Source organism: Anguilla anguilla, chromosome 2 (assembly GCF_013347855.1).
Source record: "Anguilla anguilla isolate fAngAng1 chromosome 2, fAngAng1.pri, whole genome shotgun sequence".
NCBI classification, from domain to species: Eukaryota; Metazoa; Chordata; class Actinopteri; order Anguilliformes; family Anguillidae; genus Anguilla; species Anguilla anguilla.
The window spans coordinates 41,336,581-41,361,930 of NC_049202.1; the positions used below are offsets into that span (position 1 = coordinate 41,336,581).

General features: G+C 40.8%; 1 protein-coding gene across 8 annotated transcripts in view; it reads right to left on the reverse strand.

The window, feature by feature from the left end:
- LOC118219755 (potassium voltage-gated channel subfamily C member 1-like) overlaps nt 1-25,350 on the reverse strand; it is an 82,395-nt gene that overhangs the window by 35,676 nt on the left and 21,369 nt on the right. For 4 of the 8 annotated variants that reach the window (XR_004763837.1, XR_004763838.1, XM_035403146.1 and 1 more), the window contains exons 3-4: nt 12,489-13,470; nt 3,353-3,553 (exon numbers count right to left, since the gene is read on the reverse strand). Coding sequence is in view for 6 of the 8 variants with exons in the window: in XM_035403146.1 (XP_035259037.1) it covers nt 3,353-3,553; nt 12,489-13,470 (1,183 nt within the window). In the remaining 2 variants the exon portion in view is untranslated. Of the gene's footprint in view, nt 1-1,171; nt 1,297-1,344; nt 2,525-3,352; nt 3,554-12,488; nt 13,471-25,350 lie in introns of those variants that run through there. The other 4 variants (XM_035403142.1, XM_035403143.1, XM_035403145.1 and 1 more) reach the window with 3 other exon arrangements.

Here is a 25,350-nt window from a genome sequence, read left to right on the forward strand (position 1 = left end):
ATTCAGCATAGAAATTGCCCCACAAGTACTGTAAGTTAAAAATGTATATAGGAAGTGATCGAATGCTGCTAATTCAGTTTTTTTTAATGTAGTCTATATTTTCTAAAAATGTCTGAGTCTTGTAAGAAATTTGTACATTTCCATCAAACATGCTGTCAGTGCCAAAACATGAGAATGTAATTGTCATTCTACCAGGGTAATTGTCACTAGAAACTTCAGGGGTACAACAACACAAAACACGCTGAGCCACACACAACACAAAACACGACACTCAAACTAAACTGGGAGGACAGAAAAACAATGTAAAGAATAACAATAATAGCCAACATACAAACGCGTGATATGACACAACCTGAAGAGGAAGACAACAACACAAAGTGGATCAGACAACACATGATCGGACATTAAGTGTTATTAACAGTGCTACAGTGTAAGACCTGGCGATAGCCTCAAATAAAACTTGTCGGCACTGTTTCACACAATCAAAACCACCACCTCCTACTCTTGATGGGGTCCACACTGATATGTTGTCAAAACAGTTTCTTATTCCACATATAATACTGTGATTCTCTCAAAGATTATATAGAAGATAGCGATAGACATAGAGGTAGAAGATAAAGATTCTAATGAATACACTGGGTTTGGGATGGGTTAATACTTAGAAGAGGGAATGATAGATGGACGGAAGTTAAGTAATAAAAGTTTATGTAATAATAATTGTGAACTATTAGGACTGTCAAGTTTGACTGAACCATAACTCAATATACCAGTTGTTGGTTGACTGACAGATGTGCACACACTCCAGGAAAGCAAACACAGAAATATTCACAGACAAACACATACTATATTAATAATCTAGTTTCCCTGTAATTGTAAAAACAGACATTTTTTGATTGTATTGAGGCACATCACTGTCATCAGTCATGCAAGACACAAAAGATACAATATCTTGTGTGTGTGTGTGTGTGTATGTGTACGTACATGTGTGTATGCATGTGTATGAACAACAGAAGGTAATATTACATAATTGCTAATGTGTACTTTAATAATTTTGATAGCATGAGATGATATATAGCACTGGTCAGTTTGTTGTCTATTCAAATTCTGTCAGTAGTACACACTTGCCTCAGAATACATTTTTGCTTTGACCAGTTTAATCTTATGGTGTTACCTCTGTGTGTTATGGTTTGATCCAGGAGGAGGCGGAGTTTGCATTGAGGTCTTGATGTAACAGATGACCCTCCGGTTTATACCATTCCTCGGCCATAGGGCGGCCAGGGCTAGCGGCAGCGGCTTCTGGCATTTTATTAAGAAGGGAGTTGGGGTTGGGTTTGGGGAAAGCAGTTGAAGGGGCAGGGTGGTGGTGGGGTTGTTTGGAAAGTAGAGGGGGTTTGATGCGATAGTGGGTGAGAAAGAATATTTGTTGCAGGAAGAAGAAAATATGTTCAGTTTGGGAAAGATTCAAGCAGTTACGAAGGGACAAGGCATACATGGAAGTTAAGGAAAATCAGGGAATGTACACAAAACAAAATACGGAGAGAAGGGAGATTGTCATTGGGTCCAGGTAGGGAATTGGGGCCAGGAAAAAGAAGGGAGGAGGATGATGAGGAGGAGGAAAGCAAAGCAAGGGTGCAGTGAAGAGGAGTGGAAAAAGCAAGCAGATTGAGGAATGAATAGAAAGAGAGAGGAGTGAGTGAAAGTCACCAAGCAAAGAGAAGGGTGAGTGAAGGAAACAAAGGAAGGACACAAGGAAGAGAGACAAATCAATGAATGATAAAAGCAGCAGTAATGCATGAATGAGTTTCAGATTAACAGAAACATACAAAAGACAGAGAGGTAGAGAGCAAAAGACAGAAACAGAGTAAGTCAAGGAAAAAAAGAAAGAGTATAGAATCAAGAGAGAAAGAAAGAGAAAACAATGCTGGAGAGGATGAGAAAACACCAAAGCTGTTGTAAGTGTAATTCAGTCTACGTAGTAATATTTATGAGAAGAATGTGGATTATATTTATATTCTTTTGCATTAAATCCAGACCTATATAAAATCAATCAGTAATTGAATTAGCATATAATTGAAATTGCACATATGCCATATTGAAGCATAAACAATGTAATTGGTCAAAAATGTAAAGGTCACATGAATTTTTCCATAAAAACCTCCCTACCCTGATAAATAAGATTTCTGAAAACATATAGTTCTGCAATCAGCATCTGAATTATTTCCTGAAAACATTATTCACACAACACTGTTGGCTTTAACAGCAATCTTTAATGAATAATAAATCCAAGCATGACAGATGTCTGAAAATAGCAAATATAACTTGTTTGTTGTGACAGCCATGTGTGACACATGAACAAGTAATTTAGCAGCATATAATGTGTCCGTATTACAGGGCATAGATCATATGACCCTGTCCAGTAGTGTAGAGGTGCTACCAAGCAGGAGGCTGTCATAACAGTATGTGACAGTCAGCCTTCGCAGCAATCTGATACAATCCCAAGTGAAAAGAGAATTCCGTATCCGGGCTGTTCAGAGAGAACAAACAGTATATGATTCATAACAGCCATGGAGGATCGGTGCTGTTTGTTCTGGCATCTTTCCCTTGTGGTGTAGACTCACTACTAAACTCCAGGTTCACTTTAGATTGTGAATATCTAGCATACATAACTGTATCAAGTTTGAGAGAGAATGTGAGATTATAATGAAATGATGATGGTGCCATATAGAGTAAATAAACATCTGGTACTATTTATGATGATGATGATGATGCTGATGATGACGATGATGATGAGAGATGTTCTCACCAGAGATCTCTCACCTTCAGCCTTTGCTTGTCTCAAACATCTTTACTGCTTAGCAAAACCAAACTAAGAACCACAATGTTTTACTGCTCTCTGACAGAGCATCAGGACATAATTCATGTCAGACCAACAACTTTTTGGGTCAAACATCTGCATATGTACATGGTCTAACAAATTACATTACATTACATTGTCTGAAAACCCAATCCACTGTCAGAGTAACTGATATGTGGGACCATGAGAGGGAGCTGGCAAAATGGTCTGAATGAGGAGGATGGCAGAGTCATTCTGTATGTGTGCCTGTTTGTGCCTGTCTAGCTTTGTGTGTGATTACCTCAAGGGTAAACACACACTAATATATCTATGAAGTGTGAGTACACATGTATTGTATAAGAAACCATAATGCTAGTTGCCAATTTCCATCTGCACAAGCCTATTTAATGAGCACAGGAAGTTAACTGGCTCTGTGCATGTGTGCGAGTACGTGTCCGTGCGTGACTGTGTGTGTGTCGGAGCTGGTGTGCAAGCGTACGCCCCTGTGGTGACTCGTACCTTTCCTCACATTCCCATCTGTGGCCCTGAACTCGCCGGTGCTGAGCAGGAAGCAGGCGCGATCGTGCTGGTAGCGTTCCCGCCCAACTCCACCCCCTCCCGCCGCTGGGCTCTTCTCCTCCGGGCTCAGCACCTGGTCGATCGTCGGGCAGTCCTCATTGGCCAGGGCAGCATTGGCAGCATCTCCATTCTGCTTGGCGTCTGGGGCAGAGAGTGTTTGGATTTATTCGCGTATGATTCATATTGGGTTTTAAGATGCCATTCCTGGTTAAATGGTTTTTTGCCCTTTGAGTAATAACCGCACATTTAATACTTTTTGTTTAGTATTTTCCACCAGGTTTTGCTATAATACGCGTCTATGAAAACCATCACTGATTTGAATTCCACTTGACATCACTGTTTTAGCATTGAAACTTTGGAATCTGATGTTATGGTCAGATGAGACCAAATATCAAGATTTTTGGCCACCATCAGTGGGTTAAATATAAGAAGAATGATGTTGAAAGTGTTGAATGCTGAAAAGAACACCATAACCAACTGTGTGATGAAATATAGTGGTGAATGTTTGATGTTATTTGGTTGTTTTCTGGTCATTTTTATCTTTTTGGGAAACAAAATTATTATTTGTTAAAAATATGCTCTCTGAGCAATTGTCCCTCCACCCATCCATTATCTATACCCACTTATTCCTGGGCAGGGTCATGGGGGGTGCTGGAGCCTATCCCAGCATGCATTGGGCAAGAGGTTGGAATACATCCTGGACAGCCTGCCAATCTATCGTAGGACACATACAGCATTCACTCACACACTTATACCGATGGGAAATTTAGAGTCTCCAGTTAGCCTAACTGCATGTCTTCGGACTGTAGGCGGAAACTGGAAACCCAAGGGAAACCCACGCGGACATGGGGAGAACATGATAACTCCACAGAGAAAGCACCCAGGACCTTCTTGCTTTGAGGCAACATTGCGACACAGTGGGATCATTTTATATATTTTACCAGCAGCCCATCTGATATGATCACGGTCATGGCTAAGTTGATAAGGAATGACCAATACAGTTAAATACAGCTAACAGTGCATATATTGGGCCAGAAGGCACAGAGCATGAATTCTGATACTGAGAAACTGAAAACACTTCTCTGAGAGGTCATCTCAGAAAAATCAAATTGTCACCTGAACAATAACATTGTGAGGGGAGACGAAAGAAGTACTGGCACACGTTATCCTGGCTCGACATGACACTGCAAAACATTAACCGTGCACTGAGAGTGAGGGGGAAAGAGTCGAGATGCTGCAGGCTAACTGGTGCTTATACTGTAGCGTCTGACACAGCTGTCAAATCTAATCTGACGTGAGTTACTGCTCAACAATTTACAGAAATATCCTAAATAGTACATTGTTACAAAGAGAAAGAGAGTGGGCAAGAGAGAGAGAGAGAGAGAGAGAGAGAGAGAGAGAGAGAGAGAGAGAGAGAGAGAGAGAGAGAGAGAGAGAGAGATTTTTAAAACCCCTTTCATTGGGACATAGTTCAAACATGGAACTTACAGACTAAACAAAAAACAAAACAAAACAAACCCAAACAACCATCACAGGCAGAAAGAGAGAGACACAGAGAGAAAGATAAGGGGGGGGGGGGGTTCTAGTAAGTGGTTCCACAAAAAATATTGCTATCCTTCAGATCATGTCTGAAGTCCAGGGAATAGAATGGAAATACTCACTGTGGTAAGCTATCCATACACCTGTCTGAGAACAAGCAGATATATGGTTCAGTCTGCCTTAAAGTGACTTCTGCAAAAGATCACCAAAGTGTGAGAGGATGCTGAACTGCTGAACATTTGCCATTGTGAAGAAGAGCACCCCACCCCCCCCCCAGGATTGTTTAGAGCCACCAAAATCCTAGGGCCGGCCCTGCGGTCAATGTAGGTGTCCAGTAACACCCTGTAGAAATGAAATGCACGAGAGGGAAGTACTAGTTCCATTACAAAATATCTCTGCTGATGCAAAACCAACATTGTGGCAATGGTATAGCAAAGAAAAGCAAACCAAAATCCCAGCTTCCCTGGCACTCATCAGTTTAACAGCAGTCCTTAATATATCCCTACTGTATGAGTAAGACACCTTCTATAAGAGTCTAAAACAACTCAGTGTTCATCTAGCAAAATGAGTCGAGTATACAGTAATGTCGTTTCGACTTGCCATTTTATGAAAAACCCTAGAAGTCAGCACAAAAAAAGCCTGGTCAGTCAGGTCCAGAACCCATACCTCCGGACTAGCTGCCAGAAAACTGCTACATTATTATACTATTGAAATTAAATGATCTTAGCTGTAAAAATATTGTATTTGACTGCACTAATTTTCAAAGGATCATCAGACCCTAGACACCAGCCAGACCTCTCTGTTCTGCTGCCTCTGTGCAACTTACCTTTGCAAATGATTTAGTAGGTTAACTCATGCCACATATTTGCAAGCTATCAGTAAACACTACTTGAATAAATTTCAAGAAAACATACCCATTTTCATTTTTAAATCTCAAAATGTTTAAAAAATGTCTGTGAATCGCATAATAACAGTGCTAGGGTCCTGTGGGAATTCACATACGAAGCACAGTATGTCACATTTCTTTCACTAGGAACTATAATCTGAACTCGGAATCAGTCACTGCATGACTCTCGTTCTCATTCATAAGGAATTTGAGTCAAAAAACTAAGAGTCAGAAGTCAGAACCAGTCACTGTACGACTCTCGTTCACGGGAGTCAGGATGAGAGCTGTTAAGGAACCGGTGAACAAATCCAGGAACTAATCATTTTATGGAACTGAATCAAGGATTTGTGTCCCTGAAAGGAACTGGAATGCCCCCCACTAGTGTACCTCGCTATTATGAGGCACCGTCGTTGACAAAAGTCGGTCAAAAAAACGTGTGAGGACATTAACCATTTTTTTTAGGAGGGAGAGAGATCCAGTTAGCCAGCGAGAGCAATTGAAACTTCGCAGGAAAGACTGAAACCCTATGAGAGAGGTCCAATGAATAGCGAAGGGTCCAGTGGACAGCGAGGGTGATTGAAAGTGGCTTGCGACAGAGGTCCAATGGACAGCACACTTAGTCCAGTGGATAGCATGGGCAAATTACACATAGCAGCCAGTTAGGTAGCTTCACATCAGTTAGCTAAATAAATCCTTAATATCCTGAGTTAGAGTATGATCATGTTGACAATTATATAGTAATGTTGTTTGCTTATTTCCAATTATCAATAAGGCAACTCAACTGTTTTCTGCATGGTCATACTTCATGTGTAGTCAGGTAACAGCAGCTACCACTTCCTGGTTGTTTACAATGGCAATAACGTTACCACGCTGCCATACCATTAGTGGAAATAAGCAACAACATTACTATATATTAACATTGTCAACATGGTCATAATCATTTCTATATTAGCTTCACAGTAATTCACCTGGGAAATCAACAAACATGAACTAGCTAGCCAGCTAGCAACAGGTTGTAGTCTTGGCTAACTAGCTAACTCAGGATACTAAGTATTAATCAAGTTAACTGATGTGAAGCTACCTAACTGGCTGCTATGTTTTATTCTTTCACTAGACCGTGTGCGCTGTCCATTTGCCCTATCTAGCAAGCCACTTTCAATTGCGCTCGCTGTTCACTGGACAGCGCAAGCTGCTCATTGGACCTCTCGCTCAGGTTTTCAGTCTTTCTCTCATAGGGTTTAATTTGCTCTCGCTGGCTAACTGGATCTCTTGCGCAAAAAATTTTCATGTCCTCTCGTGTTTTTTCGACTGACTTTTGTCCACGACAGCACCTCATATGCCATCCCCCACCATGCATGCATTTCCAAGTCACCTCTCCTGTCTGTTTTGGCCCACTTGGTGGAATGTGCTCTCCACTGAAGTGAGAACAACAGAAACCCTGCCTTTCTTCTAATGTAGCCTGAAGACTCACCTCTTCAGGTTGTGCCATGGCACCCCTGACTCTCTTTAGCAATCCTCTTTCTTTCAGTTTGGATTTTTTTGGGACAATGTCAAAGGTGTATAGCTGTGAAAAGATCTGTGAACAAGATCTATATTGGTTCTATTTATCATGAGGTTATCTGCGTAGTTCTTTTTATTTTTCTTAACAGTACTCGTTTTTGGATTGGTCGGGTTATAGTTATTGATTATAAATGGGCCTCCTGTGTGTTCTTGACAATATTATATTCCTGAGACTAATGCTGATGTGCTCTATTTCTGTAAGTCAAGTGATTGTAATCTAAAGTAATATAAGGCAGTAAAAATCACCCTACACCAAGTCGGCGATGAAAATGGCTTAGGTTGGATTGTCAAGATCTGGAGGGAAAGCTGTCAATGCAAAAAATCAGGGTATGACAGGATAAACTGTGAGTCCCCCAAGGAATGCCCATCATGCCCCACATCACTTCATGTTCAACGTGAGGTTGTCAAGGGAGACTGTCAGTAAGGGGTGCTGAGATGACAGCAGATCCAACCGCCGCACATGCATGACTTGCCCAAGTCCACTGAAACCCCTCATGCTTCGTCATCTTGCCTCCCAGCGACCTTTGCCATGACCCCTCGGTCCAGTAAAGTGATTGATTGTCAGCACCCCCCAACACCCCCCCCCCCCCCCCGCTGTGTCTGACCCATCACCCTTACTCATCCGAGGGGTTACCCCTACCATGACTGCCTCATCATTCCGTATGCTCTTCAGGAGCTGCTGCAAGGCTTTCTCCCTCAGTAAATGCTGAGGTCGACGTTGCCTCACCTCGCTCCACTTATGAATAAACTGTGCCACAGGGTTTTGACATTTATGTGCAATTGATGCTGTCAATTCACAGAAAAAAGCTGATGTGCGTTTGTAGCTGCTGTGATCTATGGTGCAGCCCTCATGCCAGGAGCAAACCAGTAGCCTTCATAATCATATGACATAATACTACAGAAACAAGGCATCCAGCCTCCTACGCCTTGAGACCCAACTGAATGAGCTGGGTGATCTAACAAACCCCAGGGATAATGTCATCATCTGTGACAAATTCATAACACCCATGAGCCCTAAAAAACAGCCACCAATCAGACCCAGAATTACACTTTGGACAGCAGCACCAAGTAACAGGTATGCAGTCTTACATCATTGCTGACAACGAGGTCTTCGACTGAATGGTTTTAACAACACTGAGTATAATTAAGTATTTTAGTCGCCAGATCATTTTATCCATGAGGACATAGACCTTAACCCAAAGAAAAAGGGGATCAACACTGGAAAGTGAAATTGTTTGCTGTAATACATTTACAAAATAAAAGTGCAGGGCATAGGAGAACCTCATTCAGACCACCTCCAACAGATGAGTCTTTTTGTTTAGAAGGTCCTTGTGTACAAAACGTAAATGGTGGCACAAAATATCTGTACTAGTACAGCAGTTATACTGATAGCAGACACACAATAGTGAGTACAGTTTATTTGATTAATACTACACAACATTTTCCTGGTTTGAAGGGACAGACTGGTACTTGCTGGTTAGTCATCACAAAAGCAGTATGAAGTAATCAGCTGAGGGGATTCTTCCTGTTTTCATCTGACTAGCTGGGTGTGAACTGCGGCAATCAAAGAGTGTGGTTGAAATTGACCCTGTGGGCAGGGTTTCATTGATTGTGCCCGTGGTTCATTGCTGTGCAAGCTACCGCCCTTATTCAAATGGTCCCTAAGGCATAATACATTTATTTTATGCATTCACACATTATGGTAGATGGATGCCTTCAGAATATTGCTGCCCGTTAGAGCTAGTGATGATAAAAGTGGGTCTGATGATAAGGGCATAGACTAATCTATTTATCTGATAGACCGTGAGAACCATAATGTTTGGGACAACAACATATATTTATATTTTTTTATTGATTTGGCTCTGTACTCCACAATTTTAGATTTGGAATCAAACAATTCACATGTGGTGAATTGCACATTCTCAGATTTGATTTAACGGCATTTCTATACATTTTGGTTTCACCATGTAGACATTAAAGTGCCGTGATGAATGCATTTTACTTTTTCTTGCCATGGTTCAATATGGGCTTTTAACTTCACCATCAAGAATGCCTGGAATCCCTACCCGTTTGCCACTTGTATTTTTTCATAATTTTGATTGTCAAACTAAACCCTTTTTGATACTTTTTAAAAATAGTTCCTCCATTTCAGGGTGTCATAATGTTTGGGACAAATGACATCACAGGTGTTTCTGATTGGTTTGGTCCAGTGCAGGTATAAGAGAGCTTTCAGTATCTAGTTTTGATTCTAGCATTTTGATTGCTTTTGGAGTCTGTTATTAGCATTTGTCACTATGAGGACCACAGTTGTGCCAGTGAAAGTCATGGAAGCTATTATGAGGCAGAGAAATAAGACAAAACAGTCAGAGACATTGGTCAAACCTTAGGCTAACCGAAATAAACTGTTTGGAACATTATTAAGAAGGAAGAGAGCACTGGCGAGAAATCACATAGACCCTGGTAAGCCAAGAAAGACTCTACAGTTGATGACAGAATAATTCTCACCATAATGAAGAACAACCTGAAACAGCTGTCCAACAGATCGGAAACACTCTTCAGAAGGCAGGTGTGGATCTGTCAGTGACCACTGTCCACAGAAGACTTCACGAACAGAAATACAGAGGCTACACTGCAAAAGCAGGATGGCCAGGTTACAGTTTGCTAAGAAGCACATAAAAGAGCCTGCAAAGTTCTGGAAAAAGGTTTTGTGGATAAATTAGACCAGGATCCACTTGTGTCAGAGTGATTGCAAGAGCAAAGTACGGAGGCTGATAGGAACTGCCCAAGAACCAAAGCACCCCCCATCATTTGTGAAACATGGTGGTGGGGGGTGTTATGGTTTGGGCATGTATGCCTGGTACAGATACTCAATCACTTGTCTTTCTTGATGATGTAACTCCTGATAGCAACAGAAAAATTAATTATGAAGTGTATTGAAGCATCTTATCTGCTCAAGTTCAACAAAATGTCTCCAGATTCATTGTATTCACCATATAGGGAGTCACCTTAGCTTATCAGGCTTTTTGTGATTTCTGAGCTCACCAGAGCTCTCTTTCTTCTTAATGATGTTCCAAACAGTTGGTTTTAGTTAGCCTAATATTTGGCTTAGGTCTCTGAGAATTGTTTCTAAAATTTCTAAAATTGTGGAATACAGACCCAAATTGATAAAAATATGTCTTTCTCTCAAACATTATGGCGCTGCCTGTATGTGTTCAGTTCCAGTTATATGCTTGTCAGTTAAGTATGTAATTCTCATGTTCCTTGTGTTTCTCCTCCTAATTAGTTCTGAAGACATATTTGGTCAGATCATTTTCCATACCATTCAAGTAACTCAAGACAGAAGAACTACCTTAATATAATGCCCAATATGATGCAAAAAAAAGCATCTTTGAAATGCCGTTCCTTGTGTGGGACAAGTTTCTGAACAAATCCAGATTGATAACTGTACCTCTCAATTTCCTGAATGAAAGAAAAATGTATTACTTGGCTTTACTTCTGGCGGCATGAACTCACCAACTGATCATAAATGACAAAGGAGAGCTGATGGTGCCTTTCCTCAGGACCAGAACCAAAACCCCTTTGTCAGGCAAAGGTGAGCCACCCTCAGCACCATGTCTGCAATATGCAATCATTGTGTTTGGAAAGTTCTGATTTAATCTTAAGCACTGCTGAATCCCTGGCCAGGCATAAAGACCAGGTCCACGTTCAATTTAATTTCTCTCTTTCATCAAACTCAGATGTTTTACAGACGCATTTTACAACTAAATAGTTATCCAGTATTGCATGTTACTACCGTTAAATAATAGGCAGCAATTTACAGATTGCTGGTACCAAGTCATTTTTGTCATGTAGTTTGTGAAAATTACTTTCAGGCAGACTAAGCATTTGAGGAAGTGTGGACATACATGCAAGTGTGCACTCAAATGAAGGCAACCTTAAGGGAGGGACAAGGCATAGATTTTTCAGAGGAAAGATAATAATGTTGATAAAACTGCGAAGTTATTCAGATAAGAGACTACTATTTGGACTGATAAACACCAAAACACAATTTCCCACTTAAAAATCCATCCATCCATCCATTATCTATGCCCGCTTATTCCTGGTCAGGGTCGCGGGGGGTGCTGGAGTCTATCCCAGCATGCATTGTGCGAGAGACAGGAATACTCCCTGCACAGCCCACCAATCCAATCAAATCTGAAAATGTGTTGATGAATATGTTTGAAGGATATTATATTTCTATCTTAATGTGCTTATTAGATGATGCCAAAGAATATGAATCCATGCAGATATTAACTTTAAACAACGCACAGCATTATTGAAATGTGTGCAACAATGTACACTATGTAATTTCATGGGCATTTGTGTAATGCAATGAGTTGCAGATGTTCTTACAGCATTTATTTATGTGAAGACAGTACAAGCTCCGTGCTTATACTTTATGGCTATGGTTTGTCTGAATACAATACCTCAGTATATTATTTTTATGAAATCTTATGTAAGCTGACTAAATCTTTACTCTCAAGAATATGGATCAGGGTTGTTGGGCGGCTCATCCTGTTTAAGAACTGTTCTTGTTCATGGATGGACCCCACAGTCTTCTACTGATTCTGGACCATGACAGTGCTGACTGTGGTTGGCAGTGCTGCATGGCAACAACTGGCTCTAGAATTTCCCAGAGATTTTCAGTCAGCTGGGATAACAGAATCTCAGTGCTCACCAGTACCACCTGCCGTCTGTGCAAGCTCAACTTGTGAACTACAGTGTGATGAGTGGTGGCTAACATGTTCTGGAGGAGAGCACGTGGATTTTACATTTATAAAGTATCATATCAATTTACACAGCTGGATATTTATTGGAGCAATTCAGGTTAAGTAACTTGGTCAAGAATACAACAGCAGTGCCTGAGCTGGGAATCAAACATACACCCATGGAAGTGCAAGCCAATTCCATAACTATTATGCTACCCTGCTGCTTGTCTATAAAAATGTGACTGAGCATTCCAAATTTGGGAGAAAATGTGGTTAAATCATAAGAAAAGCATTTGGATCAGTCATGGTGTTTCCATTCAACACTCACAGCATAAACACTCACCTCTGTTGATTTCAATAATTTCTTCTTGTGCCAGGGGACAGTCTCCTCCAACATTTCCTGACCCAACAAGCCCACCCAAAACATTTCCGAGGATTCTCTGGGGTGAGGCAGTGGCCATTGCAAGGGCATCAGGTTTGCAGTAGTTGGGCGATCCAGGCTGGGGTGCCCTGGGGATATGCTTGTTCTTCTTTTTGGGCAGCTTCTGTTTGGCCATGGCCAGGGAGTAGTACATCCCAAAGTTGTTGACAATGACAGGGACAGGCATAGCAATGGTCAACACACCAGCTAAAGCACACAACGCTCCCACCAACATCCCTGACCATGTGACTGGATACATATCCCCATAGCCAAGTGTTGTCATGGTCACCACTGCCCACCAGAACCCAATGGGGATGTTCTTGAAGTTTGTGTGGGCACTGGCAGTGGGGTCGTCTGGGTTAGCACCAATCCTCTCAGCATAGTAGATCATGGTGGCAAAGATCAGGACACCTAAGGCTAAGAAGATGATGAGGAGAAGGAATTCATTGGTACTGGCCCTTAGGGTGTGGCCCAAGACGCGCAGACCCACAAAATGTCGGGTCAGCTTGAAGATTCTCAGGATTCGAACAAAGCGCACCACTCGCAGGAAGCCCAGCACGTCCTTAGCCGCCTTGGAGGAAAGGCCACTCAGCCCCACCTCCAGGTAGAAAGGCAGGATTGCAACAAAGTCGATGATGTTGAGGGCGCTCTTGAAGAACTCAGCCTTGTCCGGGCAGAAAATGACACGGAGCAGGACCTCAATGGTGAACCAGATGACACACACACCTTCCACGTAGGTCAGCCAGCTGTCGGTGACCACCTCGAAGACAGTCTCCTCCCGTGTGACATCGCCCACCGTCACATTTTCTGTCTTGTTGTAGATGGTGTTGAAGGCCTCATGCGTCTCCAGGCAGAAGGTGGAGATGGAGATGAGGATAAACAGGAGGGAGCCGAATGCCACATACTGGAGGATAAAAAAGAGAGAGCAGAAAAGGTGTTGATAAAAACACAATGAACTGGGGGGAGGTGTTCGAATTTGTGCAGGCTGGACTCAAGGGGGTATTAAAATTTACTGTTAAGTTGAGTTTAAAAAAGCGGATGTCACCATTGATTGACTGAGCGACTCTACAGGGCATTATAACTGATAAGCTGAAAAATTTTCAAATAGACTTGCTAATTGAATACTTCAGGATATGCAGATTGACAATGAAAGTAGAATAGGGTGTACGTAAGGACAAAACAGAATTACGGAAGCTGCTGGGTGGCTTTTCTTGTTAAGGCACTGTTTCAGTGTCTGGATGAGCCCCGTGGTTTGGAATCTAATCTGGATTGTTACAGTGCAGACAGCGGCGGGCACTCCTGGAGGGTGATAAATGACTGTGTGAATGCTCACCAGTGACCCCTGCTTGTCAATCACCCACAGTCTGCTTGCTGAAGTTCATTCATACTTGGGATTGCAGCAAGTGTGATTGGTAAATGTGGTTAGACATTCCGAATTGGGAAAAAAAGGGGACAATGTGTTAAAAAATAGGATGGCTCAATACTGCATGACTATAAGACTGATTACTTGGCACATTACACTGTGATGAGGCTTTAGGGGAGAAGAGAGAAAGAAAGAGAGAGAGAGAGAGAGAGAAAGAGAGAGAGAGAGAGAGCTGAAATTATGAATCATAAATTATGGTCCTGATTGCAGTGCATGCATATCAAAATCAAAACATGAGTGTCATGTATGTGCTAGTGCAGAAATATGTACATTGATCCGTCACTGTGCACTGCTTCCTGTATATCCTGTCTGCCTGTCTCCCTCCATCTTCAACCTATCGGTCTAGATCAATAAACATCTGGTAATGGTATGTGGTATGTGTTTGACTGTCTCATTCGTACTGTTGCACCATGGATTCCTCCTCTGTAGCTGATCATAGACGCTTAATACATATGCTTTTCTCCTTCAGTAGTTTTCTCATCTACTCTAGCAGTTCCCCATTCCCTGTAAAAACATTCTCAGTGATAATTTTTCATTTTCTGTTTCCCTATATGCCTATAACTCCTTCTTTCACACATAAAATCTCTAACTAGCTTTTCCCCAGCCACTATACTGTATATCCCCCATTCTCCCTAAACCCCTCCCTCCAACTCTTGTCCAGCCATCTCCTACCCCCATTCACTGTACGTCTCCTTTATTGCCACTCCCCCATAGACATGCATATTCAACTAGACTGGAAAGCACGTCTTCTAACTTAAGCTTCTGAAGCCCCTGGAGTAGGCCTATACCGCAACTGTTCAGTGCAAATCATTGGACCTCCCATGAAAGTGAATGGGCAATATCAGATTTTGAAGGCAAAATGAAACTTCCCCGATGATATTTTGAAACTCAATTAATGCGCATTATGTTTCATATGAAAAGCAGATTGTGGAGACATGTAATAAAATATGTACATTTTAATATTTTACCAAAACGTCTGGACAAAGACAACCATTGCTTCACAAACTACTCCACATAATGAAATTGATGATCACAAAAAACAGACTGATGAGGCTTTCTTTGGTTGTTAAATCACCTTGGATTTCTACATTAAATTCAATGGACAGCAAGCTCTTCTGCACTCAACATGCGCAGTAGAGGCTGTTTCTCACTACTTTTCAGGCATCACCACCTGGCCCCTCCTACCCCCTCTAGTTCCTATGTGTGCTCTACGACTTCCCCAAATGTATACTTTGTAGCTGCTAGTGCATGTGCTTGCGGTTCTTTGAGAGGTATATCTGCAGAACAGCAGTCGTTTTGGGAAACGCCTTATCAGATCTCCAGCGATGCTCGCTGAGAAAAAAATCAATGGATTCTACTCACATTCACAGTCAACATACTGCAGAGCTGCACATGCAGTCCATTGATATATTCCATTCACAGGCTGCAGTTAAAATTACAAACAAACACACATGGAAATCTGCATGGCTATCTGAGATCATATCTAACTACCTAGAGTCAAATCCATTTTTACATTTTTTGATGAAAACCAGCCGAGTTAAGGTTTGAAAGGCCCCCTTCAGATAACCAAAACTGTCAAACTAATTCCCAGGATCTATTATTAACATTAACTAATTTCACAAATCCATCACATTATGCCCTAAAGTTAAATGAAAAGCATTAGTCACACTGGGTACTTAGCACAACATTCTACTTATTGACTTGTTGTCTACAAAAATTAACATAACCACCTTTTTGAATATATTATTTATTGCATCCACTAATTAAAATGCCTTGTATGAAAAATGACTTTGGAAATACATGTGTTCATTGAATAATGACAAGTAGTCCTAGACTAATGTCTAATGGAACATTTGGAAAAATAATACAATACACTGTGATGAAGCCAGAACATTGTGATCTTGGAGAGCATTCCCAAGGACAGGTTATCATCCTTTTGACATTATGCAATGCTTAGGAGCTTCACAACATTTACATTTCAATTCTTTGTAAGAACTGGATTACAGTGCATATGCTATAAATGACTACAGTGCTGTTAGATTTTTAGGGTTGATAACAATTGATTTTCCGCAGGGATTAATTATGTTATGTCAGTGCTAGCTCATTTACTGTAATGTACATAATGTTTAAAACTGCTTTTGCCTCCGGTTTCTGAAGAAATTACATTTCCAAATCTTTTTGGTTAATCGCTAATGGTAGCATGAAGGTCTTGGATGCTCTCATAATTTTATTCTCTTTGGAAAGAAACATAAACAATAAGCATGTGATGCAAAGATCAAACACATTGTTAGTGGTTAAAAACAATATTCTGTCAAACAATCACACTGTCCTACTCAAATCTGACTCATGAGGCCAGTAGTACTGCTGGTTTTCATTTTTTCCCTCTAATCAGGAGTCAAAACTGATTTAAATTTGGGACACTAGGTGAGCTAAATCTCAGGCCAATCAGTAGCATTAATCGATCAATTAACTATTGAGTAGAAAAGAAAAAGAGCAGTGCTACTAGCCTTGTGGGCCAGATTTGGGTTTCACTGTCCTAGACTGTATTGGCTGCCAAGATAGATGGATCCCTTATAGACATTATCGTCCCAGAGGTCACTCTAGCCCATGGAATACTGCATTTTTAAAATGCATGACATCTCAAGATCTGCATAACACAATACAGTAAATGTATGTAATTCATAATTATATTATTATGACACTTGTAACAGAAGTGGGATGAAACAGCAGGATCAGCAGGATGAAATAAAATACAATAAATAATGCTTTGTCATTCTGATTTTTTCCACACAGAATATTAATTTTTTTTTAAACCCTAGGAGCGATTTCTGTGTTAATTTACTCATGTTGACCAAGCTAGCTAGATCTCCCTTTCGACTTTTCATGCAAATAAGCACTTCTCTTTCAATCTTGCAGTCCTACCAATAACTGTGTAAATATTGTAATCAATAAACAATACAAATGTCAGACACTGAGAAGAAGAAGAAAGAGCAGTAATTATTTTGATGTGGTTGAAGTCTGGGCCATCACCCATGGTAATCTTAAAAAAATGTCCTCAGAATATATGCATTTATAGAATGCAGTGTATTTTTGTCTTGTGTTCTTGTGGTTTGAAATTATTTCAGTTTAAGTGTATGTTTTTGATTGGCCCAGATCATTTTTTATGAGCATTGAAAGATATTTCAGAAACTCACAGATGTTTTTCATGACCTGCAAGCATCATGGCCAGTATCAGGCAATAGCAGATTTGCAGTTTAAAGGAAGAAAATAGACCTTTTTACTGTATAGGAAAAGTGAACTATCCCTTTAAAAGGTACACAGGCTTGATCAGGAAACCCAAGTATTAGTCATCATTAAATTAACTGCTGAGATGCCATTTTGAAAATGACCATGGACTGGCATATTCTCTGTGAAACTTATAGGACAAATTCAGGAACTTATTTATACCAAGCAGGTAATTTGAACCCAAATGAAAATATGCTCATCAAAATACGCAGAGATTACTCACTGAAAAAAGCTAGTTTTATGAGAAATGTGTCCCACATATCAGATATCCAAAATAAAAAATAACAAGGCAGGGCAAATTCAAAACGAACACATTGCACATGTGTATAAACAAGAAATTCACAAGAGAAAAAAGTTGGTGTTAGGACAGGATGATGGCCTATTATTGCATGTGTCTGCATACTTCACAGTTCCTTTTCAGAAGATAAAACCGACTCATGTTGGCTTAATTTTGGGATGGCAGGTATGCCATCCGCCAAGTTATGCCCCACACCTATACACTGCCATTTGGCACTATTCAGGGTTTCCTACAGCAATAACCACAATGACCACAGATTCCCAGCCCTAAATAACATGAACTTCTGCACGTTCTAACCCCATGTCAACAGACATAATTCACAAACAACTTCACACACACAATAATGCCCCAAACTTAGGGGATTTTGTTGTTATTCCTTCTTTTTTCCCCTTCCAATTACATTATTAAAAAAGCTCCAGGCCCGCAAAGAATTTGTCATCCCATTAGAGTTTTAGTTACATCAGCCAATACAAACACAGGATACACACACAAAACTGACATATTAGAATGTTGTTTATACATTATTTATGATTGTGACAGAACATCTATTGATTTTCTTAAAGTGGCAATGGTCAAATTGACCACTGTGGCTTTTCTGGTGTTAACTACGTCTTGACTAGGCTACTGTAGCGACCATGCAAATGCCACATTTTTACATTGATGTTAGAGAGGCCTATAGAGCTTCTACCAACATACAAAAATGAGTAGGTCTAACGCATTGCAAAATCTTGGTTTCCTGTTAAAGGGATTGATATCAAAATGAGGCCGAGTTACAACAAACAATATTGGCTATCTTAACACACACACATTAAACATGCAGTATTCCAAAGTAATGTTACCCAATGTTTCCAAAATAACTTAATGTAACTTGGCCCTGTGTTTTTTCATCTAGCTGGCACCATAAGAAACCCAACAAAAAACCCGCTTGACAAGTACTTAATCTATTCAGTTATTTGAAGGGTATCCAATGAGCCTACATTTACGAAACCATCAGCAATCTCCTTCAAATTCAGCTCTCAAGCTCTGATGCTCTTGACTGAAAGTAGCCTATAACCAGCCCATTCAGTTTGTCCAGCTCGATTCTGCTCCTCAGGTAGCTATTGATTCATTTTTATAAAAAATAATAATTCATTCATTTAAACAGCATTCTGCAGGCAATGTCATAACAACTGCAGTAGCAAACACACCTTACCAAAGGATACAGGATGATGTTCCACAATAAGCATTTTCACAAGTTAGGAGACTGAGGTGTGTGTTGATGATCCAATTTTAAAACATGTCCTGAAAGACAGCAGTTGAGTAGGGAAGATATTTCCATAGGCAGATATACTTTTTGATCAGGTCCAGTTGTGGGTTTGGCGATTGCTGGCTACTTGGCTTTCTCTCCTGGTCCATTTTTTATTTTCTCTTTTGAGATCCACTTTTTGTGTTTATAAGGCATTGTGATATGCTTAATTATAGCTAGGACTCCTCTTTGCCCTCTTCCTCTTACCTTAACATTTGACCACCAAAACTAGCTAACAGTTATGACAAATAGACACTTAACATTGGACAACAGCATACACAGACATATTTACCAGCAATATTTGCATATCAGAAAATAACACTAGTACCAAAAAAATGACCATATATTATTTTATTAAACAGTTTAAACAATAGGTTTTCCAGTAGAATAGACGTATAGGCAGATATGTTTGACAGATTGGCATTTCTCCTGTGCTCCAACTGTCGTTTCTGTCTCTTCCTTCACTTCACGCATGTACCTGTCCCCGATTAAACTCTTGCGAGCTACTACTGTTTAAATATTGTATTATCTACCTGTTTCTCTCACACTGTCCCTCAGTCTTAGTTGCAGTGTCAACAATGTATACTTTCAAGAAACACAAATGGACGTGTGTAGGTTAGGCAGGGGCTGGTGCAGAGAGCTTTGTGGATGAGAGAAAACCTGAGATCACAACAGCAGACACACAACAGGGTCAATAACTTGATTACAGTCAGAATCTGTCCCGGTCTCGTGGTCCCACATGTAACAAGCTTCCAGTGGAAACATGCAGCTTGTATCTGTGTGTTTCCTCATACAGTAGAATACATCTTTCCAGCTATGCATACAACTGTGGGCTCAGTGGCATGCTCATATGCTAATCTTTGCTCCATGTCTGGCAGCTGTTTTGACAATTGCTGTGGACTCTACATCTGTTCACAGAAGGATTTGTACTTTATATTGAAGTTAAGATAATAAACAGGAGGAAGACAAATGAGTGGAAGGAAGAAATTATATTTCAAAATAACAGCCAGGAGACTGATGTTGAGAGAGAGCGAGAGAGAGATGCATGAGTCAAAATGTGTAATTTTAGCACACACAGTGAGACTGTGGCAAATAAATGCGGTCAGAATTAAATTCATAAACTGGATAGAAGCACATGACCCATAAATAAATTATTATTATATAAATAAATCATATATTTATGAGTAGTATATATAAATAGTTACACTGCCATAGACAAAAGTGACGCAACTTCATAGTGAAAAATAAATACGGTCTGAACAGGGGCTCAAAATTTAGATTTTACTGTACAGATCACAGTATTGTTAATTTAATATATGTTTTTGTCTTGATTCTGGACTTTTGCTTTATTCCCAAATTCAAACTCAAACCTTTACTCACAGATAATGATTGTGTTAAAGCTTTTGGGGGCACAGAGATAAGACATAATATAATATAATAATAGTGATAGATGGAAGAAAAGAAGTGTGACACCCTTACCCTTTTATATCCACCAGCCCAGCATTCTTCTTCTTCTTCCTCTTCCTCTTCTTCTCTCATAGCTGCTACTCTTCCTTGTGTCAATCTCTCTCTCTCTCTCTCTCTCTCTCTCCTATTACTCAGCCTCTCTCTCCCTCTGCCATGTTTCTCACTAGTCTCAATGTGACCTAGTTTCCAGATTACCACAGTGCTTTTCCCCTGTTACTCACTCACTGCCCAGGTTCTTTCTCCATCAATCCCCCCTGTTGTTGGTGTCAATGTTTACGTACCAAAGCCCAGTCAGTAAATGTCAGTATGCCAGTTAGACTTTCTAAGTATCAGTCTGAGAGTCGGACACATAGTGTAGTACACCATGTAGACACATCCTTTGTTCTTCGGGAAAACAATACCTGTAGGTATATACATGCAGCAGCTGTTTACCAATGCACAAATAAATCCAGTACCAAGGCTAACCTAAAACATATTTCATGGAAAATGTTTGACTTCTGGTAGCATTTCAAAAAAATATCTCCCTAGATTAAACACCACGTAAAGATTTTTTCTGTAATAATCAATATTTTCTATATACACTCGTGCCTATACTCTCTCTTCCTCTCTCTCTCTCTCTCAGCAGTCAACAACTGTGTAGTAAGTCTAGTCACACACAAAAGCAAATGACTACACTTATACATCAAGCATATTTGCACACAGTTCTCCCATACATACACAGAAAAATCAAGAAAGTTCCCTCACTAATCTCATGAGTTCTGCTGTCAGTTCAACGCTGACTGCTTATCTGTACCAAGATGGGGGAAGAGGAGGAAAGAGGAAGAAATAGACAGATGAAGACAGAAATAAATGGGGCAAGGGAAGGGTGGAAAGGAAGAGGCTAGAATAAGCAATAGTGGAAATGTTGCAAATAAGGGAAATGTTAACAGAGAGGAGACACAATATCAAAAAATGCAATTACTATCAATTAGCTTGACAGGGTGAGTTAATGCATTTGGTGCAGCACTAGTGAGCTCATCAAAATGCATTAATGCAGAAGTGACCTATCTATGTCACAAAGGGGAAGAGTGATAGACATGGAGAAGAGCAGCATGCAGGGATGCAGAGGGAAGGCAAAGAAAGTGGGGGACAGGAAGGCAGGGGAGGCAGAGAAAGGGAGGATAAGTGACCGAATGTAATGCAGAAACATGTAGGACAGCAAAGAGGTTACAGACAGAGGGAGCGAGAAAGAGAGAGAGAGAAACAGTGCCCTCTGTGTTTTGGCTAAAGGTAATGCTTGCCTTTTTCTATTTTCTGTTGAATCTATGCATTTCTCTCTATATCTATGTCTTCTGTGCATGCGTTTATCTGTATTTCAGGTTCACATTTTTCAGCCTCTCTTCATAATGAACATTTCAACCTGTGATGGACTTTCATGTGCAAATTTTTATTATATTATGGTGCATTTATTATAAATTCTTGTTTTTTTGGGAGCTCCAAATGCAGTGTGTGGAGTCCATTGCCTTTACATAGGTTATTATTCATTAGTATTTTGTCCTACATCTGCATCACTGGTTTGGATGTGTGTATAGTGTATACTGTACAAAATAGCAGTGTTTTCTGCAAAAAATTGCAAAAAATAATATATAATATTGCTCAAAGATAGTTTTATTGCCCAAAAAACATGGGTCAAAATTATTGGCAGCCCTGTTACGGGAGATGTATTTCGGTAGCCTGTGGAAAGATGGTTGGTCATTGGAAGGAGCTGATGGAGAGCTCTGAATGCACCTTACCCTTCACAGGATGAAACCAGTCCTGTCCCTCAGCTAGCCTGCAGGTCATAGACAGGTGATAAAGTAGCCCAGGCTTGATTCTCTGTAGTGTCCCAGCCACGCTGCCACTGTTTCCGCTATTCAGTTAGTTGTTATAATTTTAAATAACATTTCAACTGCTGCTTTAAATGTATCCGACAATGGAAAATGCTTAATGCTCTCGATGAAAATGTCTCCCCTTCTTGAAAACTGTTAACATTACTGCTGTCATTTAAATTCCATTACGTTTACAACAGGGAATATTTTTACTCCAATTAACACCACCGACATGTTTACTGAAACTGCTATACTGTATCACTTGTCATTAAATATTGCTAATCATAATTATTATGTCTCAATGATTTTTATTTATCTGCCACTGTTATTGTTTACTATTATTGCCCCTTACTAATTTATTTATAGCAATTCATCCTTCATCCTTCATAATTTATTGTATTATTTATCAGTACAATTTATTTGATTATTTATAGCAATCGTGAGCTATGTAGCTGCTAGTAACAAATCATGCATTTGTGAAATAGACAAAGGAACTGAGTACTGGAAGCCTTTGCCAAAAAAATCAATAGATTGAACCTATGCATGCTATCTATCCAATCTAATATCTGTAAAAAGATGTCGCTTTGAACATGGGCCCTCTGGATCTTCTGTGATTTTGATATGAGTGCGTTGGTTAGTTTTTATTTCATTTGGAAGTAAATGGAGAAAACGTCTCCAGGAAAATCCAACATGATTTGACCGCTAATTTAATCTACTTAGTGAGCATGTGTGACTGTGTGCGCCTGTGTGTGTGTGTGTGTGTGAGAGAGAGAGAGAGAGAGAGAGGCCGAGCGGGACTGCGGGAGGAGGAGCACTCTATCGCTTGATGCTAATGCATCTTCTGAAGCCCTTTTTCTGTCCCTCTCTCTCTTTACTGCACCATAATGACACGGACCAATGGATACCCAAGGTGGACAAGGAAGGGGGGAGTGCAGGAGAGAAGGAAGGGGGAGTGGAGGAGAGGAGTAGAGAAGGAAGGGGGAGTGGAGGAGAGGAGTAGAGAAGGAAGGGGGAGTGGAGGAGAGGAGTAGAGAAGGAAGGGGGAGTGGAGGAGAGAAGGAAGGGGGGGAGTGGAGGAGAGAAGGAAGGGGGAGTGGAGGAGAGGAGGAAGGGGGGAGTGGAGGAGAGAAGGAAGGGGGAGTGGAGGAGAGGAGGAAAACACAGAGGGGAGAAAGTGAGGCAGATGATGCCCTGCAAATACAAAGCAAAAATCACAAAGCACGCTCTCCTTATACAGCATAGTGCAGTAGCACAAAAAGCCCACAGCCATGTGGAAATAATAAATATCTGTATGCAAACACAATGACTCTTTCTGAAGGAAGGTGATGGAGGAAATATGCAGGAAGGATAGCAGTACTGTACGCGTGTTGTGTTGTACAGCTGTGACCCAACGCAAAAGATTTGAGACATTGTGCATGTGTATGTGTGTCTGTGTGTGTGTGCGTGTGCATGTTTATGTATGTGTGTGTGTGTGCGTGCATGCATGCGTGTGTGCGTGTGTAATGATTTTGACAGCAACCCTGATGGTAATATATACTGCAGCAAATTACAGTGCTTTCTGCTCTTTCACAAGCAGACTACAAAATGTCTGGCCACCGCAGATTTCTTTTCAGCACCAAGGACAGAGACCAGCCAAATACTGCTCCCTCCTGCGATACACAGTCTGCTTCTGAACAGAACTATCCTCTGCCAAATAGTGATCAACCTTGTTCTGCAATTGTGCTCTGGAGCTGGTAAGGTAATGCAGTGGATAGCACTGGTTGTCACGTGTCAATATGGAACAGTCTTACACCTAGCGGACTGCTTTAGTAAGCACTAATGTAACCAAAATTATCATAACTGTTATTACATAGTGAAACAATACTGCTTTTTCTAAGATGGCTTCATCAAGGGAGACCTATATAGCTTACATTTTTACATTGTAAAATTACATTTTACATACTGTATCAATGCATATAGCTGGATAAGCACTGAAGCTGTTTGTTCATTTACTTGCTCAAGGAAATAACAGGACAGACAAAACTCTGAATTTGACCCTGCAACCTTCTGGAAGCAAGTAGACTTTCCCAAACACTACATCATACCTCTGCCCTTCATTTAATTTTTTTAGAAGTAATGGACTATGAAACCTTGTTAGAAGCATTGCAACAATCACAGCAGAAATGCAACTATTGAAAATAGTTCGAAACCACGCGCACACACAAAACAAAACTATTAGGGGTCAAGGATAATGACATTGCCACCACTCACTATATACTACAACAGCCAACACAAATTCAGATGAGGGGGTCAAAGAAGGGGTCTCCGATGGAGGGACAGTGTATTATGGCTGTGATGAATTACAGTCTGGCTACACCTGCGCCTCATCCATTTCACAGTCCAGAGCACTTGAGATGGCCCCCTTGTGACTGATTCCGGTGGGCATCCATCACGTCGCGAGCACATTCATTGTGCTTTCTGGAAGGCGCGCTTGCCCATTGCACTCCAGCAAAATGAAGACGAAACAACCAACTGCTTCCATAAGGACTGATGCAAACAATGGGTCATTGGTCCGGGAAGAGCGCTGAAAGGATGCAGGGTTAAATTCAAGCTGATGCCTTAACTATTGCTCCCATGAGAAAGAGAGTTAACGACGAACCGGTTCAGGGGCTGTTTCGCTGTGCGCGTGGATAATGTCAATGAAACGCAACATCACGAGACAAGGTTCCGGGTCTCTGTGTCTCCGCTAATGACCACCATAGGTGTATAAGTGCCCGCTCATAGCCACGGTGCAGGAGGCTCACCGGAAGAGGGGTGCAGAGGAAACAATGGAGAGAACAAACCGAGATTGTGACCGAGCACCCCCCTGAGAGGGAGAGACAGTGTGTGAAATGGAGAGGCGATGGAATGGGGAGGGAGAGGGGACACGCCATACCCATTCAGAGAGGTGGGGAAGAGGTGAAGCGGCATCAATATGTATCAAATACTAAAGCGATTAATAATTCATCACCCATTCATTTGGAACAATCACAGAGCAGCACAATGGGTACTACCGGGTGGCGCAAAAAGGTGCAAATGTTTTAGCCGTGTATCGACTTCCACGCGTACTTAGCTGTCGGCAAAGAAAGCGCATTGATCGCTTTATTGATCGATTGATTTATAGGGAGGCGGAACGGAATTATGGTTTCCCCGGCAGGTCC